This window comes from Corvus hawaiiensis, chromosome 6 (genome assembly GCF_020740725.1).
Source record: "Corvus hawaiiensis isolate bCorHaw1 chromosome 6, bCorHaw1.pri.cur, whole genome shotgun sequence".
Taxonomy (NCBI): Eukaryota; Metazoa; Chordata; class Aves; order Passeriformes; family Corvidae; genus Corvus; species Corvus hawaiiensis.
In genome coordinates, this window is record NC_063218.1 from 52,143,093 (window position 1) to 52,166,498 (window position 23,406).

Below are 23,406 nucleotides of genomic sequence, written 5' to 3' on the forward strand. Positions count from 1 at the left end.
CTCTCTGCGCCTTGGCTCGGCATCTGTACGCAGGGTCACCAACACCTTCCTCCCCATCCCGTGGGTATCCAGAGCGGCTCATTAATGTTGATAAGGCACTCAGACGGGCGCTCCATCAAAGCCCATGAGGACATCGCTAATTACCTCCGCGGCTCGGTGTCTGGCGGGGGGGCAGAGGGGACACCCAGGGACTGCCACCGCCCGCACGACACAAACACGGCGGCGTGGCGGTGCCGCGGGGCCGGGCACCGCCATGCATATGCAAGATGTCATTAGCATGGCGATGAGCCCGGCCCCGGCCCCGCCCCCGGCGGCTGTTTGTCCCGCGGAGCCCCGGCTGGCCCCGCCCCTCGAGCATATCACACCCTTATTAGCATGTAGATAAGGGCCGCCCCGCCCCCTCATGCATACCCCGGCCCTTATTACCATGGCGGTGGACGGCCCCGCCCCCGGCGGCCATTAGTGCCGCGGCGCCCTGGCTGCGGGGGCGGGCGGTGCTGTGCGCTCCGCTCCGCTCCGCTCGGCGCTGCCGCACCGCACCGCACGGCGGGCGCTGCTGCTGCTGCTGCTGCTGCTGCTGCTGGCGGCGCTCGGCGCGGCGGGGCCTGCGGCTGCTCAGCCCCGGCGGCACGAGGAGGAGCAGCAGGAGGAGAGCGCCAGCGAGAGAGGCAGGCGCCGGACCCCGCGGCGGCGCTGCCGCGATCGCCCCGCTCGGCTCCCCCATGGCCGCGGGCTGCAGGGACGGCCCGGGGCAGGAGAAGTACCGGCTGGTGGTGGTGGGCGGCGGCGGCGTGGGCAAGTCGGCGCTCACCATCCAGTTCATCCAGGTGAGGGGCCGCGGCGCCCGGGGGGAAGCGCTCCGCCCGCCGGGGCCTGGGCGCTGCCCGGCGCGGGGGGGCCGGGGCTGGAGCCGGCGCGGCGGGCGGCAGCTCCCGGCGGCGCCGCGGGATGCTGCCGGCGGGGCAGCGGGAAGCCCGGGGTGGGGAGGCGGCGGCGTGACCTTGAGGGGCCCGGGGCGGCGGCGGCCGGGCCGGTGCGAGTCCCCGGGAAGGTTCTGGAGGGGGGGAAGGGGCGGACGCCGCCCCCGGCCCGCTGGGCGCCGCCGCTGGGGTGGGGTTCGCTGGGCCGGGCGCGCTGGGCTCCGGGGCCGCCGCGGCGCTGGGACCGGCAGCTCCGGTGTCGCGGGCGGGGTCCGGCCCCGCGCTCCGCCCGGGAAGCGGCAGGCGCGGTCGGCAGCCGCGGCCGGGGAGCGCTGACACTCGGCGTCCGGCTCCGAAATAGCTGCCCCGGGCTGAGCATCTTATGCCGGCCCGACAAGGGGCCAGGAAGCTCCCGCAGCTCCCCCCGAGCGGAGGGGTGTTTGCGGTGGGGCACGCTGTGCGAGCTGGGACCAGCCAGCACCCACCGCCCCTCTGAGCGCCTGCTGTTGATCCTGCAACTTGTAGACAATTGAACTTTTTCGTCTATTCATTTTCAGTAAAAAGCACTCCAGAATAGGAGATACAAAGGGTGTGTGTCAGTCTTAGGAGGAAGAGCCCTTTTTACTGTTTCGCCACGAATTCAGCCGTACCTCCTTTACTTATTTTCATCCTCTGCCCTGTTGCTGTTAGCATTTCTACCTCTGTTTATGGTGGTAGGAGGAGACAACTACTTGCGTTCTGCTTGCTGGTCTTGCTGACGGCAGAGCAACAAATCTGGAGAGCATGGCTTCTTGTTTGTTTTCTTTTATTCCGCCGAGGAGAGGCTGTAATGCTCTACCTACCCTTAAGATGGGCTGCTTGACAGCAGACTTGTATTTTAATGACTGGGGCAATGATGTTCGCAACCAGTATTTTGTTAGAACGGGTGATCTGATAGGAAATAGACTATTTCTTTATTTCAGTGGCTTTTTTCACTAACACATACATCCATGTGTTCATTAGCTCAACTACTCTGTTGAGACTTTAAGTTCTGCTTAAAGTAGCTACATAGAAACGAAGTAGCTATATAGAAAACAGCACTTTGAATTTTTGGGTAAGTACTGAATGCTTGTGAGACCCGGTATTGTACAGAACATTAATAGAAGGGACGCCTTGGGAGAATTAGTTCTTTGGAAATTAGTTTGAATGGCGTTTTTTGAGATGGGTTGTACAGGTGTCTTTTGTCAGATGTGTAGACGGCAGGTCAGTTTTTGGTAAAACACTGGCTGGTTGGTCTGTTTGAAGGTGATGTGGCTGGAGTAACTGTAGTCCTCTCCGTGTGTGGATTGAATTCCTCATTGCTTATGTATGGAGATCATTAAACCCTGAGTTTTCTGCAGCTGGTTTAGGGTGCCATTCACTCAAACATGGCACTGCTGCTTTCGGTGGTGTTGCCTCTGTCTCGCTGTGGCAGTAATGTGTGCAGCTGGATTTGGCTTCAGTTCTGAGATGCTGCTGTCTTGGGAAATGCTGCTGAGTGGATTTCTGGATTCCGTGGCAGCATTAAGGGCTTTGGGATAACTTTAACTTCACAACAAAAATGCTGTAATTTCTACTAGAGACGTAAGGAGGAAAAAAAGTGAAGCTCACACTTGATGCTTTGGTATATCCATCTTTTTAAAGAGCAGTGAGGTTCTGCTGAGTACTGGATAGCTTCAATATTTGAGTACTTGTAGAAATTTATTCTTTAAACTAAAAGTTTGAGCTTATATGATATATAAATACAAGCTTTGGGTCAAGTGCTGTGACTGACACTTGTCTTCCAGCAAATATCTGCAAAAGAGGAACCTGTGTCTGTTTTGTCACATATAAGGATCTTTTCAAATTAACATCAGAAAAATAAATAGTTCACTTTGAAAGAGTGTTGAGGGAACAGCACCGTGGTGTTAAGCTGACACGTTGAGGGTGAATTCTTCAAAACAACTTGTTGTCAGTTTGCATTAAGTTATCTCCATCTTCTTGCCCTCTCGGCAGCTTTAGCTTGAGATAAAATCTTGCCACTGCAAAGTGAAGTTTAGGAGAAAATTCAGCCTTTAAAAACCCCAGACAACCCAAAACAAAATGAAAGAAAAATAGCTAGGAAATAAAGACCTGGGCAGTACCTCAGGTACCTTAGAGTTTTGTGTTGTTTCCGTGCTTGCCATGTAGTTTTGGACAATAAAGAGATGAGGCTGGGTGTGCTATGTATATCCCACAGTGTCTTCCTGAGCTCTTAAAGCTGTGATGTTATCAAGTGTGTGCTTTGCCATGCAGGCACTTGGGTAGTTTCTGTACGGCGAGTGTATTGCCAAATACGTTGTTTGTCTTTTAAGGCTGCACAGAAACTGCTCCAAGTTGTTTTAAAATTGATTACAAGCAAGTCACATGCTTCATTTTTGGAATTTCTTGGGATTAAGTTGACAAACGTGTAGTGGCCTTCACTAAGACATGGATCAGTACTAGCTTTTGCTACATGACAGGTCTTGATGTCAGTGGAGGATTTAAATTCTTTTTTGCTTCTTTATTGCTTGTGTTTAAAATAAGGCTGTCACCAACTGAGTTTTAAGGCTTAAAAAGGAAAGCTTTTTTTTCTTACTGATACTAGCAAATATTTCTACACTTGGTTTTGCTTTCCTGTAATTCTCTATTTAATTTTCAGTAAATCAGTACTTGAGTACAGCTGTTCGTGCTTTTACTTCAGTGTGGATTGTTTTCCAGTAAATAAGATTTTTGTGGCGATAGGATATCATGAGGAACCATGTGCCATGATTGACGTTGTGTCTTTGAAAGACAACAAGGGATTCATATTTGAAGATGGGAACACTCTGCCTTGATTTCAGATAAAACAAGGGGAAACATGAGAAAGTGAGGTTGTAAGAACCACCAGTTAATCTTCTTTCTTTTGCCAGCTTTCTGGGATCTCTGCGCAGCTCGTCCTTCCCTGCCTTGTTTAGATGATGGTGGGGAAGCAGAGAGCATTCATTCCTACAGGAGCAGTAGTGACCGAGGTAAATGGCAGTGCAAAGTGCTCCCGTGCCTGCTGTCCTGTGTGTGAGAGTATCAGTTCCTGATGATTGTTGTGCCTCAGTCTGGCCTGAAACAACAACGTGTTTGTAAGGAGGCCGAGTGAGCAAACTCATCTCCTACAATGGAAGCTCTTTGGTGTCCTGAGTTCAGCCTCGCTGTGCTAATTAGTGCAGTGCAGGAGTAAGTGAGGTGTAACTGGTCACTTGTGTATAACTGCCTGTGATCTTGGGCTCACTTCTCAGGCATTCATCTGACACCTTGGAGTAACTTTAGAGTACAAATTAGCAGATCAAAGTTTTCAGTGGTTAGATGAGTAGCACGTTCCTCAAAATTCTTCCTCTAGGGAGGTAAACACAACTTGATATTGCTGTTGGTGGGCCAGGATTTCATCCTGGAAATATCAGATCATTTCCTTTAAATCAGGATATGATAGATGAACTTACTGCTGTTGAGCCTGTGCACTGGTAAGACAGGAAGCGAAGATGTTTTAATTGTGGAGGAGAGTTAATGGGATGTTGCAGCTATAAACTCTAGGAAAGCAGCAGTGAATGGTAGTTCAGCGTTACACCACAGCATTTTGTAAAACTCGAAGTGGTAGAACTAAACATTCCTTCTCTTATTGAAAACATACACAAATAATCCATCATGCTTGCATCCCAAGAGGCAGAAAACTTTTAAAATGCATTGCAGCCAGTTAACTGGCCTCTTAGCAGGCTGAGGTATTTGGGAGTATGAGCTGTGCAGAGCACACAGCTGTTGCCACAATAGCTTTTCTCCAGCTGTCATGCAGAGGTCTGTCACAAAATACCCCACATTCCCTTGTAACTCAGCCCTTTGTAATATTCAGGTTTCCTTGCTCAAAGGGAATACAGCCTAGCAACTACCTAATCACCCTCTGAATTTTTTTTTTATCTGCAGTTGCCATTTATTTCATGCTTCTTTTTTTTTTTCCAAAATTAAACAATGTACAGCTAGTTTTATCAGTATGCAGCAAGAAAGCCACTAATATTTTCTTATTTGAAGTCTGTTGTGCAGAATACTGTCTATTTTTTATCAGAATTGATAAACTTACTTGTCCTGCTGTTTTTTCCTCTTTGTAAATCTACAGCTTGTCTTTTGTGATGTGACAGGTATAGTTTTGCATACTGAGTAGACTTTGGTGACTTAACATGAATGTATTAGTTAATAAATGTCACCAGATGCTTGAGATGGTATTGTCTGGATGTAACTCAGTGTGGCTGAGTTGAGCTCAGTTTGTCAGTCAGCTTAATGTTACCTGTGCTAATGCATGAATGTGTTTGAAACTGCTGAAATGCTTAATGTGATACAAAATCTGTTTGGGAGTTTTTTGTTTGTGTACTGATTTCATGCTGTATTTACAAGCTCAAATCTTACTGCCAAGTTTGTAAAAGAAAATACTTTTCCTACTGCTTTTAAAGTGTCAGTAACAAGTTCTGATTGGAGCTGAGCTTACTGTTCCACTAACTAGTGAGTAAAATGAGTTGGATGTAGATTTTTGACTCTTGAATTTTAATATCAGACACTTTGTCTGAAAGCAAGCATATGACTTGCAGATGGATGGGTGAGCAGTTGTTCAGACTTTTTTTCTCCTCTTTCCTTTCCTTTTCCAAGCTGCTACTTTCACAAGACTGTTAGTTCTCATTAACTAGCAATAAACCCAAAGGTGGGTTATCTCAAAGTGTCTTTTATCTCTGAAATAGCTGTTGGGCAACAAAACGGCTTGTTCTGAATTTTATGCTCTATATATGAATTTCAAGCTCTAAAATAGAGTAGTAAAGTAGATTGAAAAGCAACAACTGAATGTGCAGCTGGTGTTCAAGCCGGCGTGCTGGGTGTTTGACAGACCCTGATGTCTTGGTGTCCCACTTCCCTGTGCTGGACTCGGGGTGTGCAAATCCCTCCACAGTTTCTGGGTATTCTGACTAACCCTCACTGACCGTCAAAAAATGCTTTTGGAGTAAGCATACAAGCAAATCAAAGGAATAAAATGCCACGAATTCCAGGCTGCAGATTCACGCGGGGCTACGCTGGGACCGCTATGCTCACACCGAGATAAAGCCCGGGGCCTCCTTACGGTAACTCAAGGTGACAAAATACAGTTTAGGAGCAACTGATCATCAACATCTGTTGAGGTTAAAGGTGGGAAATACAAATCCTAATCAAAACAAAGCACTTGTGATGCAGTCACCTGGAATAATAAGGGCTGCTTGTCCCCCCTCTTGTGAAACTTGAACCGCTCGGCTCCTTGCTTCCTGCAACACTGCTACCAGGCAGAGGGTTGGGCTCGCTCTGGTTACAGATCTACTGCCTGGGAATGTAGTAGGTGACTTCAGGCTTGCCTTGCAGGCAAGCAGGAAACCTCAGGCTGCATGTCAGTGTTCCAGTATAGCCAGCAATGGCATAATGAATCCTGTTATCCAGCAGTCACGCCTTGTACTAGTGCACACACAGGGTAGAGCTGAGCTGGGTTCAAAAGCTGGCATAAATTTGGAGCAGTGCTTAAGTTTTGAGATACTCACCATTCTGGTTTTAAGCAATTTACAGTTTTTTTCCAAAGTGAAATTCCTTTGGGATAACCTCACCCACGTGGCAGTCAGAAAGCACCTTTCTGTGTGTTAGCTCCTAGCAGCGGTTGCTTATATAGTGAGTAAATATTGACGTACCTTTTGGCTATCAGGTTGTCTTCCACTGCCACTTGCACAAGGAGTCCTGGCACAGTTTCCCAGATTACTGCCTGGCGTGCCCTTTGCACTCCCGGGGATGAATAGGCAGCCGCTGGCCTCCTACCCCTGTGCCTCCTTCCTGTACTAGAGGGAGAGGCTCCTGCCTCTGGTTTTGGCTGGAGCTCTGAATTCCAGTGCTCAGTAGTGGTGGTGGAGGGTGGCTCTTATAAGTAGGGCCCTTATATTCCAAGAGTTTGGAATGCCCTAACTGGCTCATGTTTGTATACCTTGTGCAACCTGTTCGCACTTACCGAAAGCATTCCCGGCACAGAAACTGTGACTGAGCTCCTTGAGGCACCCGAAGATAAATACCAGCTTCGAGAAGTGGAATGTAGCAGACTTCTGGCTGGCTGGTAGGAAGCTAGGTTTGCTGCAGACCTTCCCAAATTAGTAAGTCTGCAGGTCTAGACTGGTATGACACAAGCAGAGAACTTCTCCCTTTGTTCCAACAATTCAGGTGGCTTAACCGCACTGGTTTGGTAGTCTTGTCTTCAATTGTGGTCATAAGGCACTGTTGAAGGAAAATGGAACCAGATAAATGCACCACTTCTTGTTCTAGTTCAAGAAGTATGTAAAACCAGCATTAAAACAGAAATCATGCCTGCAATTGGTACTTCTTTTTTTTTTTTTTTTTAACCTTATTGCTCTGCATAGGACATGTCCAAAGATTTCTGGATGTAACTTTGAACAACCAAGAAAAACTCTTACTGTGGGGAGTAGAAGGGAACCAGATTGGAAAGTTTAATTGCAAACAATGCACTTAGGCAGTGTTGGCCTGCAAGTGGTTTGCCTTATGAAGTTGCTGGAGTTCTGTTTTGAAATTCTGACAGGTAGCAGTGGTAGCCAGCTACTACAAATTTCTAGTTAGATCCCAAGTGAATTATTTCTGTCTGGGCAGTGAGTGAGGCCCTTTCTGTTTGTCTTGAACTGTATCCTTCACGAAGACACGCTCTGAGACTGTGAACAACTTTTTTCTTGTCTCTTTTTTATCTTCTGTTCTTTGCTATTTTGTATGTTCCGTCTCACGGCTTAAGTGTGGTTGCAGCTTGGGTTTGGGATAGCCCGTAGGGCGCTTAATGGGAACAGGTAACACAAAAGAAAATATTTCTTTCCTCTCTTTATAACTTGATTACTCAAAGTAGATAGCAGACAAAGGATGTTTGCTTAATATATTTGCTTTGCCTTTTCTTACTTTTTTTCACCATGCATGTACTTAAGCTGGTCACATCCCAGCGTGTGAAGTTCCTGATACGCAGTGGCACTTCTGGATGGAACTTTGGAGAGGTTGAAATTACTTTTTTGTAGATTGCTTGCTTTTACTAGGTTGTTTTTAAGAGGGTTGGCTGGACTGCCATGCCAGGGCTGGGCTTGGTTAAGTTAAAGAAGGTCACGTATTCACGTCTGAAGTGCTTGATCTTGAGATTAATCAAGCATTGTGTGCAAGAGCTGTTGTTGCAGCGAAGTCAGGGATTCTAATCTGCTGCTGGAATGGGAAAGGCTGGAGAACCTGGACTTCCGCAGAGCCTCAAACCTGACTGAGTGAGGGCTACTGAGGAGGCCTGTGTGCATTTCTCTGGTCACATGGGGAAACGCCATAAGCTCTGCTAACAGAGGGAGATCCCGTTGGATGGTGGAGTTCCTGGTGAATCTTTGTAACACACGCACGTGCTCACGTGAAATCCCGCGAAGGACTAAAAAAGGAGAAGGTGCCTCTGGAAGAGGCTTGCGTGGAGCTCCCCAGAGCTGCAGTTGGCAAGTGAGGGCTGCATATGTGACCACGAGGGCTGTGCTGGTGCAGATGGGGAACTGGAGGGCCTTGAAAGCGAGGGCAAGTTGATTGTTTGCTTTTTAGAAGGGACTGACAGTGGGGAGGCACAAGGCTGGGGAAATGTTTTTGTTCTTCAAGCCTGAAGAAACAGGGCTTTGCTGTAATTGAAGGTTTAATTTGATAAGCTAGGACTACAAGTAAGGAGAAATGTTCAAAAGGTACCCATGCTGTCACAGCAGTTTGCTATTATAGCTATTTGCTCCCTCCAGTTCACCAAAACTCCGCAAGCCATCAGAGTTAAAAATAACCAGGGAATGTTTTTACCCGGGATCAGTTACCCTGTCTGGTTCACTGTGCAGCTCTGCAAACAACTTCATCTGGCAGGCGAGCTCATTTAACCAGACCTGCACCAGCTTCTCAGCTGTGAGCAGAAAGCGAAGTGTAGTTTTTGGTGAATCCCGATAGGAATGAGTTCAGGTGATAGGAATGTATGCAGAAGGGCACTGTTAAAGATAGCATAAAGTACTGACTGCTGGGACCAGCGTGCTTTAATAATTAACTAGAGTTAGCACTGACACATAAAAATGGTGCAGTTGAAGAAAAAAATTAGTGTAACACTCACAGGCAAAGTACTCGACAAAGATCTTTATTCAGGGGACCTATGAGGAGCATTGTTCCTCAGCAGATTAGCTGTGGGTACACACGTTAATAACTATCAAATGTGTCACTTTCCTCAAGTCTTCTAAGCCAGAAAATAAACTTGAGCTTCCACACAACTTACCAGGAAATTATTTTTCCAGTCCTGTTCAGAGTATTCTGTAACTGTAGTGATATAATATGCTGAGTCACCAGTTATATTTGCTAGGAAAAGAAATTTTAAAATCACTCTCGTTACCATTTTGAGTTCTTCTGGCAAAACTAACATGCCCAGCTCATATTGCAGAGCATCTTCAGTATTCCTCATTTAAGCAGACATAAATCTATAAACCTGCAAGCAAATCTGAGTGTTTTGCTTCATATGTGATAAGTAGACCACGAAATGGTAGGCTGCCAGTGATAAATCTGTGTGAAAAATCTGGCATCTTTGGGTAGGAAAGTGATCTACTAAATTTCTTCTGTTATTAGACTTGTTCTATGCAGGGAAAATAAGTGGGATTATAGTAATACGTGCTGCTTGAGTTAGGGAGTTTCTTAACTGTGTGTTCATAATATTTCTGTGTTTCTCTCCTTTTAAGAAGGTGCTTTATAATCACGTAAAAAGGTACCTGTCTATAATATACTTGTATATGTGCTGCCAGCTCTACTAAAAAAGCATACAGTGTTTTCCTCTACTAGCTTACACCAACAAGCCTTCATTAGCAAAAACCAATAAAGAAATGGTGATGTATTTAAATGGTTTCTGGCTTTGCATGACCCAGTATTACTGAGAATGCAATAATGAGTATATTTCAACTTCATCTTGCAATTTCAGTTGCTCCTCAGGATTTTTTTCCTAGCGGCTTGTCTTTGAAGTCCTCTAGAAACACAGCATCCTTGCCTTTGCATCCTATTCTCCTGCCTCCCTTCAGACCCCAAACTATGTTACCCGAATCTTGACCACATCCTGAGAGATTTCCAAGATGCACCCATACGTGCTGTATCATTTTGATTTCCTGTACTTTGATTTTCCTTTAACTGATGTTCCCCCTTCTTATGGAGCAGGTTTGAATCCTGTTGGGAATTCTCAAGATACCATGGGTGGAGGCAATATCCTCCTGTGTTCAGCAGCACTCCTGGAGTGTTGCAGTGAATTCTGAAGCCTTTGTCTGGTGGGTGTATGCCACGATAAACGTTTTCCAGACCCTTGAATTTGAAAGTGAACAAGTGAACCCGTGAGGCCAAGATCCTTCTTAGCACCTCAGCAAAGTTAAACCAACTGTGCCTTGTCTTACCATCTGAGAGTATTTAAAGGAGACCATTTAAACTGTGGAGATAATCTTATTTCTGTCTCTGTAGGGCCTTTAAGAGGGATGTTTGTGGTGGGGTTTTTTTTGGTTTGTGTTTTTTGTTTTGTTTTGTGGGCTTTTTTGTTTGGTTTTTTTTTTTTTAGTTTCTAGAAATAAATTGTTCTGTTTGTGGCATCCAGTGGACCAACCACTTTGAATGTCCTGCCTTGCTACTTTTATTGCTGGCTCTTAGCAGGTTGTCATCAACCCACAGTGCTGTTGTCTACTTAGCTTTGGGTTGGTGGCTTGTGCTTCCAGCTCTTTTCAGTTGGTTTAACTACTTCTCTAGCTGTTGGGACAATATTATTTTGGGTTGTACAAGTGACACTACGTACTGAAGGAGTGCTGAACCTTAAAGCTCTTGTCTGGTTTGATTGCTGCAATAACTGCATGTTTAAGCTGCATGCCATACCTGGAATATGGGAGGTTTAATCCTCTGGGGCACTCCAGAATCATCCAGAAATCATCAGAAGGGAGTCAGGCTGCTCACTGTAACTTCATGAGCATGATTTTAGGATTAAATTTTACATCCAAACCAGGCCTTCTGCTGTAATGTAATTTAAGATGCATCTGCTTCTAGCAGTTAGGTGGTTTGTAACTTGCTCTGTCATACTGCGTCAGCCTCGGGGTGATGCTGTGGAAAGGATCACGAAGGTCCAGGTAGAATTGGTAAAATTCTCTGTAGCTCATGTGGACTAACAGAGTCATGGCATGACCCTTGTGCAGGCAGGGTGGGTGGTGGGGGAGGATGGGCCAGGCAGCTGCTTCTGCAGCAGCTTAACCACGGAAGATGATGTGTGTACAACTGGGTGCAGCCTTGTGCAATGGGGGGGAAGTTAACCCGTTCCGGGGTGCAGGCTGAGACCTGAGGGTGGCTGCTCCTCTTGCAGAGGGCACAAGGAGAGTTGTGAAATGCCCCCTGCGTGTAATCCTGACAAGCAAGTCCCCCCTCTCTGAAAAGAGGGTGTTCAGCTGAAGTCTCTCAGAGGTCAGACTGTGTCAAATCAACTGGATTGGAGCAAGAGGTTTGATTTCTTTCAGGCTCAGCTGGTAATGTAAAGGCAGCTCTTAAGTTTTCGAGCTGTTGTGGTCTTCTGGCTGGTCCAGGTGCAGTAGGTGCCTGCACATCTCTGAGACCACTGAGACTGCCTGGCAGTGGGTTTGCTCTTTGATCTGTCCTGAGAACATTACTTAGTGCAAGGAGACATTTTAAATTGAGTGCTTTACTTTCATCAAGGATGTTTAAAACCTGAAGCATTTCTGAATTCCTGTATCTGTGACCTAAATCTACTAACAATAGAAAATGTTTTGTCTCACGCAGAGTTTCTGCTTTGTTTCTGTCTTGCTGGAGCAGTACACCCAAATAGATTGCTGCAGACATCTCAACTTGTTTGAATTTAAAAAAGACACTTGAAAGCTCAGCTTTAGAAGTAGCTAAAGACATGTTTTCCTTTTGCTGTCTAGAAGTTTTTGCACACATTAGAATGGATACAGTGTCTGTTAAACTATTTTTAGTCATGTGTATCCTACGAAAGTTGATAGAATTTGCTAGCATTTGTAAATTTGAAATTGCCCAGTGTCTGTGTTGGTGGGACTGTATGGGAAAAGAGCCTCAGATCTGAAGTAGCTGACTTCCTTGTCCCATTATCTGCCTTCTGCCGAGTAGGTTACATTCCACACATTTTTAATAGTGGCTTCCCCTCCTCCTTAGCTGCTTTGACTTGTTTTGTGGGAGGGCTTGAATATTTCAACTGACACACCAGAGGCCTTCTCCCAAAAAAGGAAACTGATAATAAAATTGTTCACTTAGAGCAGAATTTGAAAATAATCTGCTCTGTGCTGATCTGGGTGTCTGTTTATTGGAATTGTGGCCTGGGGTTTTAAAATCCAATTGAATTGGGGATTTCACTTGAGGTTTGAGTTTTTGATTTTTTCTTTTTTTGTTTAAGAGCTAAAGTTGCACCTTGAAATTCTATCTTCTGTGCATTTCTTCCATTTACAAATACTGTGAAGAAAATAAACAAAAGCCCTGCATCTCTTGAGCTAATCTCCTCTGTAAAAGACACTGGCTGCCTGCCTGCGTGAGGGAAGGTGGTGATCTGGAAGAATTTGTTCAGGGTGATTTCAGAAGATGAATAATTTAAACTGCAGCCACTTGCTTCAGACTAGATAATTGAGGCTGGGTTTTCTAACAGCTGAACAACTTATGTTAAAAAATTCCCTGCAGCACATGTACTTTAGGTGGCTATTTTGTATGTGAGTTAATGCCATGCCAGTTGAGTAGCCTGAGAACTTTAAAAGCTTTTCCCCTGTGCTAGGAGTTATGAGGTGCTACTGTGACTGCCTAGCACTATTCACCTAGTTATTTATCTTCCTTGAATGGATTAAGATACCTCTAGTCTCTCCTCAGTCCAGCAAATACATGATGGATATACGGAAAGGGACTTGTGCTACTTTATTCTCCTGGACAAAACCCCCTGTTCTGTTATTGCTGACTAAACATCTCCAAGTTGGAGCACTGACTTTTTGTCAGCCTCCAGCCTGTGCTTTGAAGTGTGTGCTGTTGCAGATGAATGGCTGCCTGCTCTCCCAGCAGTGGGCTGCCACTGCTATTCCCAGGAAGATATCCCCAGATTTGTTTTTATGTCTTCAGGATCTGACGGTCATTTCCTAAACCTGAAGCATGTAGGCTGTCAGTGCCAAAACTTATTTGAAGAGGACTTTGTTATAACTCTGCTTTCCTGGTCAAAAAAAAAAAAGTGTGTGTGTGTATATATATATATACACGAAAAACAACAATGCATTAGTGAGCTTTGATTCTGTTCCACATGTTTGTAACACATACGGTCCCTCTAGGCAGCCTTGAGTTTTGGTCATTATGAAAGGTTGAGTTTAACACATGCACAGGAAATGAGTCTTCTAAGACTTATGACTTAAATTAAAATACTTTCTAATGCTGGAAGAAAGCTCAAAAGAGAAACTACTTGCCTTTAATTGGTAGCATTCACCCTGTCTTTGTAAATAACATCAGCTTTGCAGCCTGTTAAAAGCTGGCAGAGCTGTGTGGTGCTAATGCTGTGATCAGAGGTATGTTCACATTCTGCTACATCCAAGTTAAGCAACAAGAAGGTAATGTCTTCTGAAGGGTTTCTGCTTGTCACACTGATGGACTGCCTGTCCAGAGACTTCACCTGTGATTACTGGAAATCTGAATAGCCTATTATTCTAAGTATGATGAAGTTGAAGAACCTGTTTCTAATCTATAAAAATGGAGAGAAACTAATGTGCTTTCCTGTGGTTTTTGGTGCAGAAGGCTGTCTGCCTGTGCATTCCACACTCTGTTTTCTCTTCACTGAATGCCTTAACCACAAGATCTCTACTTGGTTGAATATGGGAGCGGAAATAGCAGTAGGGTTGTTTTTTTTTTTTTTTTTTTTTAAGAAAAAAAAAAAAGCCAACAAAAACCCCCCTCTGATCAAACCCCGTGCATTCTAAAGCTGCCTTCTGAAAGTAAACAAATTGAAGGGCTTTGCATACTGCTCACACATTTTAAGATGGCATTTGCTCTACTGCTGCCTCTTTATACCTTTAAATGAAACATTTGCAGGAGTTCTTTGCTTAAGAAAGCAATCAAATTATGATGTTCTCTACTCATTTGAGATGGTACTTTATGTGTGCCTGTCAGACCAGTACATTGCAATTTGAACTTAGAGACTGCTCTGTAGATGAATTTCCTAGTGAAAATGAGTAGCTTTAGGTGATGGAGTATGTTCTTGTGTTCCAGGCAGGATGTTTTAAGGTGTCTTCCCTACTAGATGTCTGGTAAAGCCACTTTTTCATATGCTGTTAACCTGTTAGTAGCAGGTTAGCAGAGGTTGGAGTTACGAGTTAGTACAGAAGGACTGTGGCATGTAGTGAGTCTGGCTAGTTTGCTATGAGTTCCTTATTTCTGTACATGGTCTGAACTGGGCTTGGGTAATTTACTTTTTAGCTACTCATTTCCTGTCAGTGTGAACTCGCTTGCAGAGAGAACAACTTGAATTTTGTTTGTTTCTAATGTTTTTGTTTGTGGATTTTATAATTGCTGCATTTCATGCTACAAAAGCTCTTGGGTTGTCTTCTTTCTTCTCGCTCTTTGCATGGGTAGCAAGTCCTTCTTGTGCTGTGCCTTCTGCACTCTAGAATCAGCCTCTGCAGGATTGTGGCCTCCAGAAATGAAGTGAGGAATGGAGGGATTGCTTTGGAGAGAAGCAAAAAGCAAGTAAGAGCAGCAAAGAGCTACATGTCAGGAGTAATGGCTCCCCTCCTGGAAAGCCTTATGGGACTTGTCAAGTTGAAAGACTGTAAACTAACATAGTGTGGCTGATTGTGGCATGTAAGTATCATTTGGCATGTTAAGATGATAAACAAAAAGGATCTTCCTTGCAAGTTGGTTCTAGACTGTAGAGAAATCTAATACTTTCTGTGATGTTTATGGAATTCATACTACTACCCTCTTTTCTGAGCTTTCTATATGCCTAAAGAATATTGGTCTAACATAATTTTCAAGGCAAAATATTTTAGTAATAAACAAATTAGAGTTACTTTTGTGGCAGTGGCTGTTCACAGGATCTGTCCTGGAGAAGGCAGCTTACTCCACTGAAGATTTGTTACAAGTTAGTAATCATAAAATCAGAGAGAGAGACAGCAGCTGCTAGTGGAACCAGCGTGTCTGAAGTGGAGAAATACAGCTAGCATGATCAAATAATTTTTCATCAGCCCTTGTCCTTCTTCCCTTTGATCATCCTTGTGTGTGGTTTAGACAATATGTGTACCAGTGCTTTTCATGACCTGTATTCATCTGATGTGCACCTCTGTTTTCCAGATAATGATGCTTTTCTCCTCAGCTGATGTCTGTATAAAAGAATAATGTACAGAGAAGTCGGCCTGTATCTTCTAATGCAAATGAAGTAAAAATCATGTGGTCTGGCTGCTCTGTGCAGGCTGGCTTGTAAGTTTAGAAAACAAGTTTATTTGAGAATTTATGTAAATTCTTTGTAAGAATGAGTGCACATGGGGCAGAAGGGAAATCACCTTGCTGGAAACCCCCGAAGCAGATCTTGACTATATGCTGTTACTGAACTAAGTATCTGAATTTGAACCCTTAGTTTTTAAGTTCACACCTTCAACTATCTAAAAATCCCAAAGCCTGCCAGTCTTCTTGAGGAGGGGACAATAAACTGGTCAGTGTGAGAACAGGGTAGGAGAAAAATAAATTCTTTGCATTTTTAGTGGGTGTGGCTTCCTAATTTTCCCTTAAAACTTGAAAGCCTGCTAAACTACTGGATTGTTTTAGTCAGAACAGGAGTAGCAGGAGAGAGAGAGAAGAATTTATTCGAGTGAAATTTGTTTAGAGAGTTGTTCTTGAAGGTTGGTGTGGACATAACCAGGGCGACTCCAAAGATTTAGCTGTGCTCTTAGGAAATGGCAACAGAAAACTGGGTTCCTATCTGTTTAAATAAGCACAGAAAGTTACAGTTTCAGAAAAGGATGAGAAAAGCACTTGAAGTGGATTGAGTGGTGATGTATTGTGTGTAGTCTGATGTTGCTTCTGCCCTCTTCTAGTTGGGATGGGGCATTTCCCTAAAGCAAAGCATGTGACAGAGCAAGATCCCTCAGCCAAAGGTCTTTCTTTTCTGCTGGTGCCTGGTCTGCTAAGCCTTGGGATTCCAGCAAAGGCCATACTATAGAGATGCCATCTTGTCAGAGTTTGTGTACCTGCAGCACAGATGGGGCCCCTGAGGTTTTTAGTATGAGGGTCAGGTGAAGAGCAAGGGAAGAGTGCAGAAAGTTTCTAGATCCAATGGAGGTTTGCATGCTCTTGATGGTCTCATGTTCTGTAGTTTTAATAGTGTTTTTTAATAGTTTTTTAATAGTTTTCAGAGAGTTTGCTGCTGTACTGTAGGAAGAGCATTTTGATGTTGAAGCCCTGTTTGCTGTATTAATCTGCTTGCCCAATTACTTAAGGAAAGCTGTGTTTACAAGCTTTAGAAGACAGAACCAAGAGTGGAGAACAACTGTCTGAGCATGTGTGGCTGGGTCTGGTATATGGAGCACTTGTGCTTCAAACAAGGAATTACAATACCCATTGTTTCATGAGGAAGGGTCTCCACTGGAGAGCTCAGGTTCAGCCTGAGCATCCAGCTCTGGAAGGAAATTAGGCACTGTTTCCCTTCAGCAGTTCATGTGCTTCTGAATGAGAAGTGTTTGCTCTTAATTTGATTTTTAAACTCTTCTTCCCCTTGGAGGAACTTCACTCACAAATGGGTAGAGAACTATTCTGGAACCTGCTCTAATGTACTGCTAAATAGGATGTTGGGGAAGAAAATACTAATCCAAGATTTTCAGTGATCCTAAGGTCTATGTGACTCTAGAAAATGCTTGTAGCTCAAATTGTGAATTCCTGAAATAAGGATGGATTGCTTGTAGATGATTTGATACAAATGTATCTGTATTGATACAAATTTGTGTCTGTTTGATACAAATCATGTTTTTTATCTGTTACTTAGAATCAGCTCCACTGTGGGAAGCGATGGTGCTCGGTGTAAAACTGCTCCAATCTTTCATTTGCCTTCTTTACTGCTACCATAAATGGCCATACTGTAGAAACATTTGTTGACTGTGTGTGGTGTTTGATTGTGTAGCACCCCAGCTGAATGTTTGCTTGCAGTTTCTTGATGTGGTTCATCACAGATGTGGCTTTTTGAAATGTGAAAGTAGGTGTTTGCACATAAAACTAGTTTGTGGCATGAAGTAGATGTTAACATTAGAACAGGTCTCCCAACATGCATCTTGAGTGTGATGTATCTCTGGGTTTTAGTGGAATGAGGATGGTCCCTTACAGCAGGTGTTTGGTGTTTTTGCTGTAGTTATAAGAGCACGTGGTTTGGGGTTAATTATATTCTCACTGAGGTATAACAGTACTTGCTTTTAGGATATACGCACTCTAAAAGTGCAAAAGCCAGGATTAACATCCACCTGCGTAGGTCCTCCAACTCAAAACGTCATATAAAATATTCATCTAACAATCACAGAATCAATTAGGCTGCAAAAGACCTCTGAGATCATCAGGTCCAGCCTTCAACTGATCACCACCCTGTTACCTAGACCATGGCACAAAGTGCCTCATCCAGTCTTTTCTTGAACATCCTTAACATTAATATCAATGCCATATATATTAATTAATGTTAGTTCTCTTTTTTTCTACTCCATGCAGTGCCTATGATAATTCAAAGCAAAAGATAAACTCCCTCTGAGATTTCTATGTGTTTCCATGCCCTGTGAGTGGGGTGATGCTGACTAAGAGTGGTACTATATCCCCAGGTGCAAGGGTGAAGGGGAAGAAGCACAGTGGTTGGTTTTAGTACAACCAAATGTTTTGCTGGTAAATAAGGTTTTTTTGGATGGAAATTGTTACTTGCTTAAATATGTAGACTGACTACTGAGGGCAAAAGCATTTTTAATAAAATTTGAGGACAAAAATGTGTTTCCATTTGACAGTCTTTTGACTTCAAAATCTGAAGTTGCTGAGGCTGAAAATTCTGGCACTGCTTAAGAGCATTTTAATTGTGCTTACTGGGGCTTTAGGATCTCTTCCTTTTCCCTGTAGGTTAGCTAACAAGCTAATTTAGCAAGACAGTGCTTATAACCAGTTCTGTGCTATGAAATCTTACTCACATGTCAGGATCAGCAATGGTAAAACCACTCAGTAGCTTCTGGTTCCTGGAATTTGACCCTGTGCACATTTCCCCATATGTAAGTTGCAACATTCTTGGTCACACTATGCTTTTGAAGCCTTGACTAATTAGGAGGATAATGCTACTCAGGAACTTGCCTCTCTCAAGCTCCCTAGTGAATATTCCTGTTGTGAATGATTTGGCTTCGTGTCTGCCACGCTGCTGGGCTGGGCCTGTGTGTGGTGCTTGCATGGTGGAACAAAAGGATGGCCATCCATGCATCTTCTGCCCAGAAAGCATCTCCCCCTTGCTTGTTCTGTGATTCTGATGTCGATGTGACTTCATGCATGCTGTAAAATAATTCAGGAAAAATAGGCACTGCCCTGTTTGATACTCTTCAGCTGAGTATAAGCCAGTGTGGATTCTGGAGAAGGTGCACAGACAATGTTAGGGTTGCACATAAACTTCGTGCCTCACTCTGCAAGTGTGCTGATTTAGAAGTGAGCTCACTGATTCTTGTGCTGTTGAGTGCAGGGTCTGGAGATTCTTCAAGACAGTATGTTTGGGTTGACTTGTGGGACACTGATGCAAAACATGGAGTGGAGCTGTAAATTATGTCTTCCCAACCATGAGTCTGGTGGTTTGGGTTTCCTTGTTGTTTTTATTTATATTTAGGATAAAACTTTCTCTATTACCTCCTCTGTTTCTTCTAAGAACTTCAACAGTCTGTCTGCAATGTAGAAGTTCCAGTAGACATGGCTTTGCTTCTGAAAAGTCAGAAATGAAGTGCTACATAGCCTGTTGTAAACAATCCTTGTGCACTGTACTGTGCCTTAGCCACTTGATGAGAAAACCAGGCTGAGTTACGCTGTTGTCATGTGGGAAGGAGTAATAACCTTTGATCTTGAAATCTGCTGCTGGTGGTAGTGAGAGAGACTATGAAGACATTCTTCAAGGACATTAAGATTAAACTTCTATGCTAGCACTGATTAGGCTGGAAAGGGAAGCATTGTACTCCCCTGGTATCTGTGATGGAAAATGCTCTGTATTGCTTTTTCCAAAGTGGCTTGTCCAGCTGAAACTTTGTTTCAGTTACACCAGTCCACACTGCAGGCTCCTTGCACGCCATGCATTGGATTTCTAAGCTTTTGTTCTTCCAGAAACCTGAAATTTTTAGGATAGTGCTATTAATTTGAACAATTACTTCTGAAGCAGCAGTGTCCACATCTGTGAGACTAGCCTCCATTTAATATACTTGTGCTTTCTGACAGGCATCATGCCTCATCGTGATCTCGGGTCAGCCAGCATCCCTGAAATATCTGTGTTGGGTATCTCTCTGCTCAGATGGGGTAGGATTTCTTCATCCTGCTCCAAAGGTGGAATGACTTACCACATTGCTTTGCTGAGTTCAGTTTACAATGATTAAGTCTGGATTCTTTTTCTTCCCATCGGTCAGAATCGGATCTGTTGAACACTGTGCCCAAGTAGTCAGACAAAACAAAGCCTTGTGTGCCAGGAAGGTCTGAACACACTGTCCCTAGTGTGAAAAGGCTTACGCAGCCTGCCCTGCCTTGGAAGAGATCCCCTTCCTTCCTTGTCACTCTCACAATTAGGTGAGTTAACCTGACACCTTAGGTTAGAGGCATGATAAAAAGTATTCTTAAGCTTTTTGTTGTTTGGCTCTAAATCCCACACTGAGGTTATGAGTGCTTCTCCTTGATGTGTCTGGGTTAAAAATCTGATGCTGAAATTCAAATCTCTTGAAAAACTTCACTTGGCACAGGGGACATGAAGGTTTTGGAGCTTGCTGCTGATTTGGGAGTGAGTGGCATGAAGTGCTTTGTTCTCCTTCCTGGTCCCTATGGGAGCCCAGGTGCTGGCCCAGCTCAGAGCAGCCAAATCTGCAAGTACAGATCACATGGAAAAAAACCACCTATTGACCAGTGCAAATTCTCCTTCTTTCTGGGGTTTTGCTGCTTAGTCACAAACTTCTGAGAAATGGTTTTGGGTGGTGGAAAGCACATTTCCATCTTAGACTACAGTGTGATTGATGACTGATATGGATGTGCAAAAAAAACCTGGGTACTCCCGACTGCTGAGCTGCTGGGCCTGCAGCATGGGACCAGTGGGCCTTGGGTTGATCAGCCTGGCTTGATGTGGCTTTCATGCCCTGTCACTGTGGTGTGTGGAAAACTTTAGAAACTGATGTGTTAGAAACGTGTGTTTAGTATGTTATTGCTGTTGGAGTTTTTAGCATGAATTTCTTGTTCATAGCTTGCCCCCTGCAAGCTGTTCAGACACCCTTTTCTGAAGGAAAGTTACCCAGTGTGTTTTCATTTGAATTGATTTTGCAGCATATTTTACTATTATAATGTATGCACCATGCAGCTTCTGATGCTGGCACTCCTGAATGATTAACACACTCTGAAGGAGTACATTATTTCATGGGTAGGCAACCAGTTATTTCATTATCATTTAAAATTGTCATGCTCCAGGATAACTGCTATGTGTTTTACTGAGTTGGGTGCAGATCTGGGGGGAAGGCCAGTGATTATTAGCCTTGCTAATGAAAATAGATGGCTAAATAACACTTACACAGCTGTAATTTCAGCATTCCTGACACTTCTGGTTATGACACTTTCCAAACTTAAAGATAATAGTAATTGTCTGTAGTCTGCAAAATTAGTCTAGACAGTCTAATCTAAGGCCAAAAGGTTAGAGTTGAATAAATATGTAATTTGGGCAAATAAAGCTATTAGAGCTGTGCTTGTCATCTTGATGCAATAGTTCTTATTAGGTATAAGTGCTATTTTATAGCTTTTTCCTAAATAATTAGCTTCTAATGATCAGTCATCAAATCTTTGAAAAATAAAGCACTCTAGACTTTGCTAATGAAATGGAATGTTTTTATGTTGGATATTGTCCAAGCTGGTGTTCAAAAATTCCGTGGAATTTACTGGTAATAGAAAAAAACCCCACAGGACAGGAATTAGTGTACTGCTATCAATGTCTACAATGATCTGGCAGTGTAAATAAAATGAGTTACTGGGTCTGAAAGAGTCATCTCAATGTTTCTGTTTTGCAGCAGAACAAGTGGTATGATCAAAACTTCTGGAAGCTTTCATTCTTTGGGTTCAGTCCCTGTTTGGCACTTATATATGTAAGCAAATCGTGTATTAATAAAGTAATTGTATATACTAGAGCTGGGTGAAAAGGCATCTCTTGGTGATATCATATGAACTTTATTAAGGTGCCTGAACATATAAATGTGGTTTGCATGGCTAGTATTTATTTAGATGAGGGATTTTTTTTTTAATTTTTAGGTGGCAGTTTGAACTTTCTGGTCTCTTGATCATCCTGAAGGCAGCAGGGAGTTATAGTGGAATGTCAGGACTGGGGATAATAAAACCTCCCTCTTTCACTAGCAGGAAGTTGCTGTAGTTTAATTGTATAGTGAAATACTAGCCTAGAAATATTTAATCCTAGCTTGACTCATTCTAGAAAACTGTAGGCTCTGGCTTTAGTGGGCTAGTCAACTTGATTGTTTTGCCTTGTTAAACAAATGTTTTAAGAGGAAGAATGTGGAGAATTTACCTTCCTCAGGCTTTCTGCTTGACTCTTGCTGATGAACCCGTCAGAATAAGGAAGGTATTAAGTTCAGAAAGTTTTTATCTTCTCTTGCTGTGGAGTCCTGGGGATCAAACGTTTTCAGGTACTTAAAATGTGAAATAGAGTTGCTGGAGTGCAGCTTTGTTTTGCTGGGTTGTTGGGCTAGAAAAATGTCTTACTTTAATTAATTTAATTAATGTAATTGTCTGGCTCCAAATGTCCATAACCTAAGCTAGACAATCAGAAAAGTCCAAGTTCATCAAGAGTTATGAAGTGGCTTCTTTGTTAATAGACTGGAAATGCCCTAAACATGGCTTTCCTTGGAGCCACTAAGCTGAAGTCTGTTGCTGACTGTTATACTTAGGTCTAAGTTACTGAAGAGAGATTTTAATTGACTCTAAGTCTTTTCCTCTTACTTATACTTAGTTTATAAACCAAAATCTCTTAATTACATTGTATATCATGAGGTGTTCTAATGATTTCATGTGTAGGAAAAAAGGTATTCTGTAACTTCTGCCTCACCAGGGGATTTTTGGAGCAACCTTACTTTTTCTAGTACAGCTGTGGTCCCCATTATCTGGTTATACAGAGTCTTAAAATCAAATATGCACTTAAAAAAACCCCAAATCAGTGCCTTCTTGAGAAAAAACTTGAGTTCATCGTGAAGAGCTTGTGTGAGCTGCTAGTTTGAAAACTATTTAAACATGATAAAGCTTTATGGATGAAAAGGTAGTGTGTTGTGAATGTTTAAAACATTCCTTGAATTACGAGTCGTTAAGATGAGGAAGATGAAGTACCTGGTGTGTTCATAGTTCCTGCACTTATTTACTGTGAAGCAAAAATGAAATGAAATGAAATCAAGGCTGAACTATGCTTGCAGTATGGAGTATGTTTTACAGTCAGACATGTTTCAACTTGAGAAATTGCAGAGCTGCCTTCAAAGAATTTTGTAGGTGCTTACTGGCATTAAAGGGCATTAACTGAAGGCATTACAAAGAGGTCTTCTCAGACAGTGAAAGCTTACCTTCTCTGATCTTGAGCAATGAAAGCTGCACCACCAGGAAGTACTCAAGAGGCCAAAGTTTAGTGCACATATTGCCTAAAACAGGTCTCTGTGAGTGTGCTTGGTGTTTGGTGTGGTTTGATTTTGAGATATTTGAGAGTTATAAATTGGAGGGAAATGTTCACAGGCTGGTGAGCTGCTAATACCAAGTTGCTGTCCCATGGGGAGAGCTGTAAGGTGGGAACTGAAAGGAGACCTAAGCATGCTGCAGATTGAGTTTGAAAGGTGAAAGCTGTCTTTAAAAAGTATCAATCCACTTTTTTTTAAGCAAGTAAATATTTTAAAAGGTGTTCACATGCATTACCAAATATATATGAAAAGAAAACCAACTCTCATCAGTATTCACATTAAGTTCATGTAGCCAGCATCCACTCCGTCCATTATTTGAACCACAGAATTCTTTAGATTGGAAAAGACATTTAAGGTCATCAGGCTGAGGCTGTACTGGTATCTGATGGTGTTTAAGCTTGGCAAGATGTTAGCAAAAGGGCACGTAACTTTTCAGAAAAGTAGTTTTAATGATTTTTCTTGAAACATCTATGATTTGAACATGCACT

At 43.3% G+C, this 23,406-nt stretch overlaps 1 protein-coding gene across 1 annotated transcript in view; it reads left to right on the forward strand.

The window, feature by feature from the left end:
* Window positions 1–480: 480 nt before the first annotated feature.
* RRAS2 (RAS related 2) overlaps window positions 481–23,406 on the forward strand; it is a 42,882-nt gene continuing 19,956 nt past the window's right edge. Inside the window, exon 1 of the mRNA XM_048307788.1 lies at window positions 481–827. Coding sequence (XP_048163745.1) covers window positions 723–827 — 105 coding nt within the window. The 5' untranslated portion in view covers window positions 481–722. The remainder of the gene's footprint in view (window positions 828–23,406) is intronic.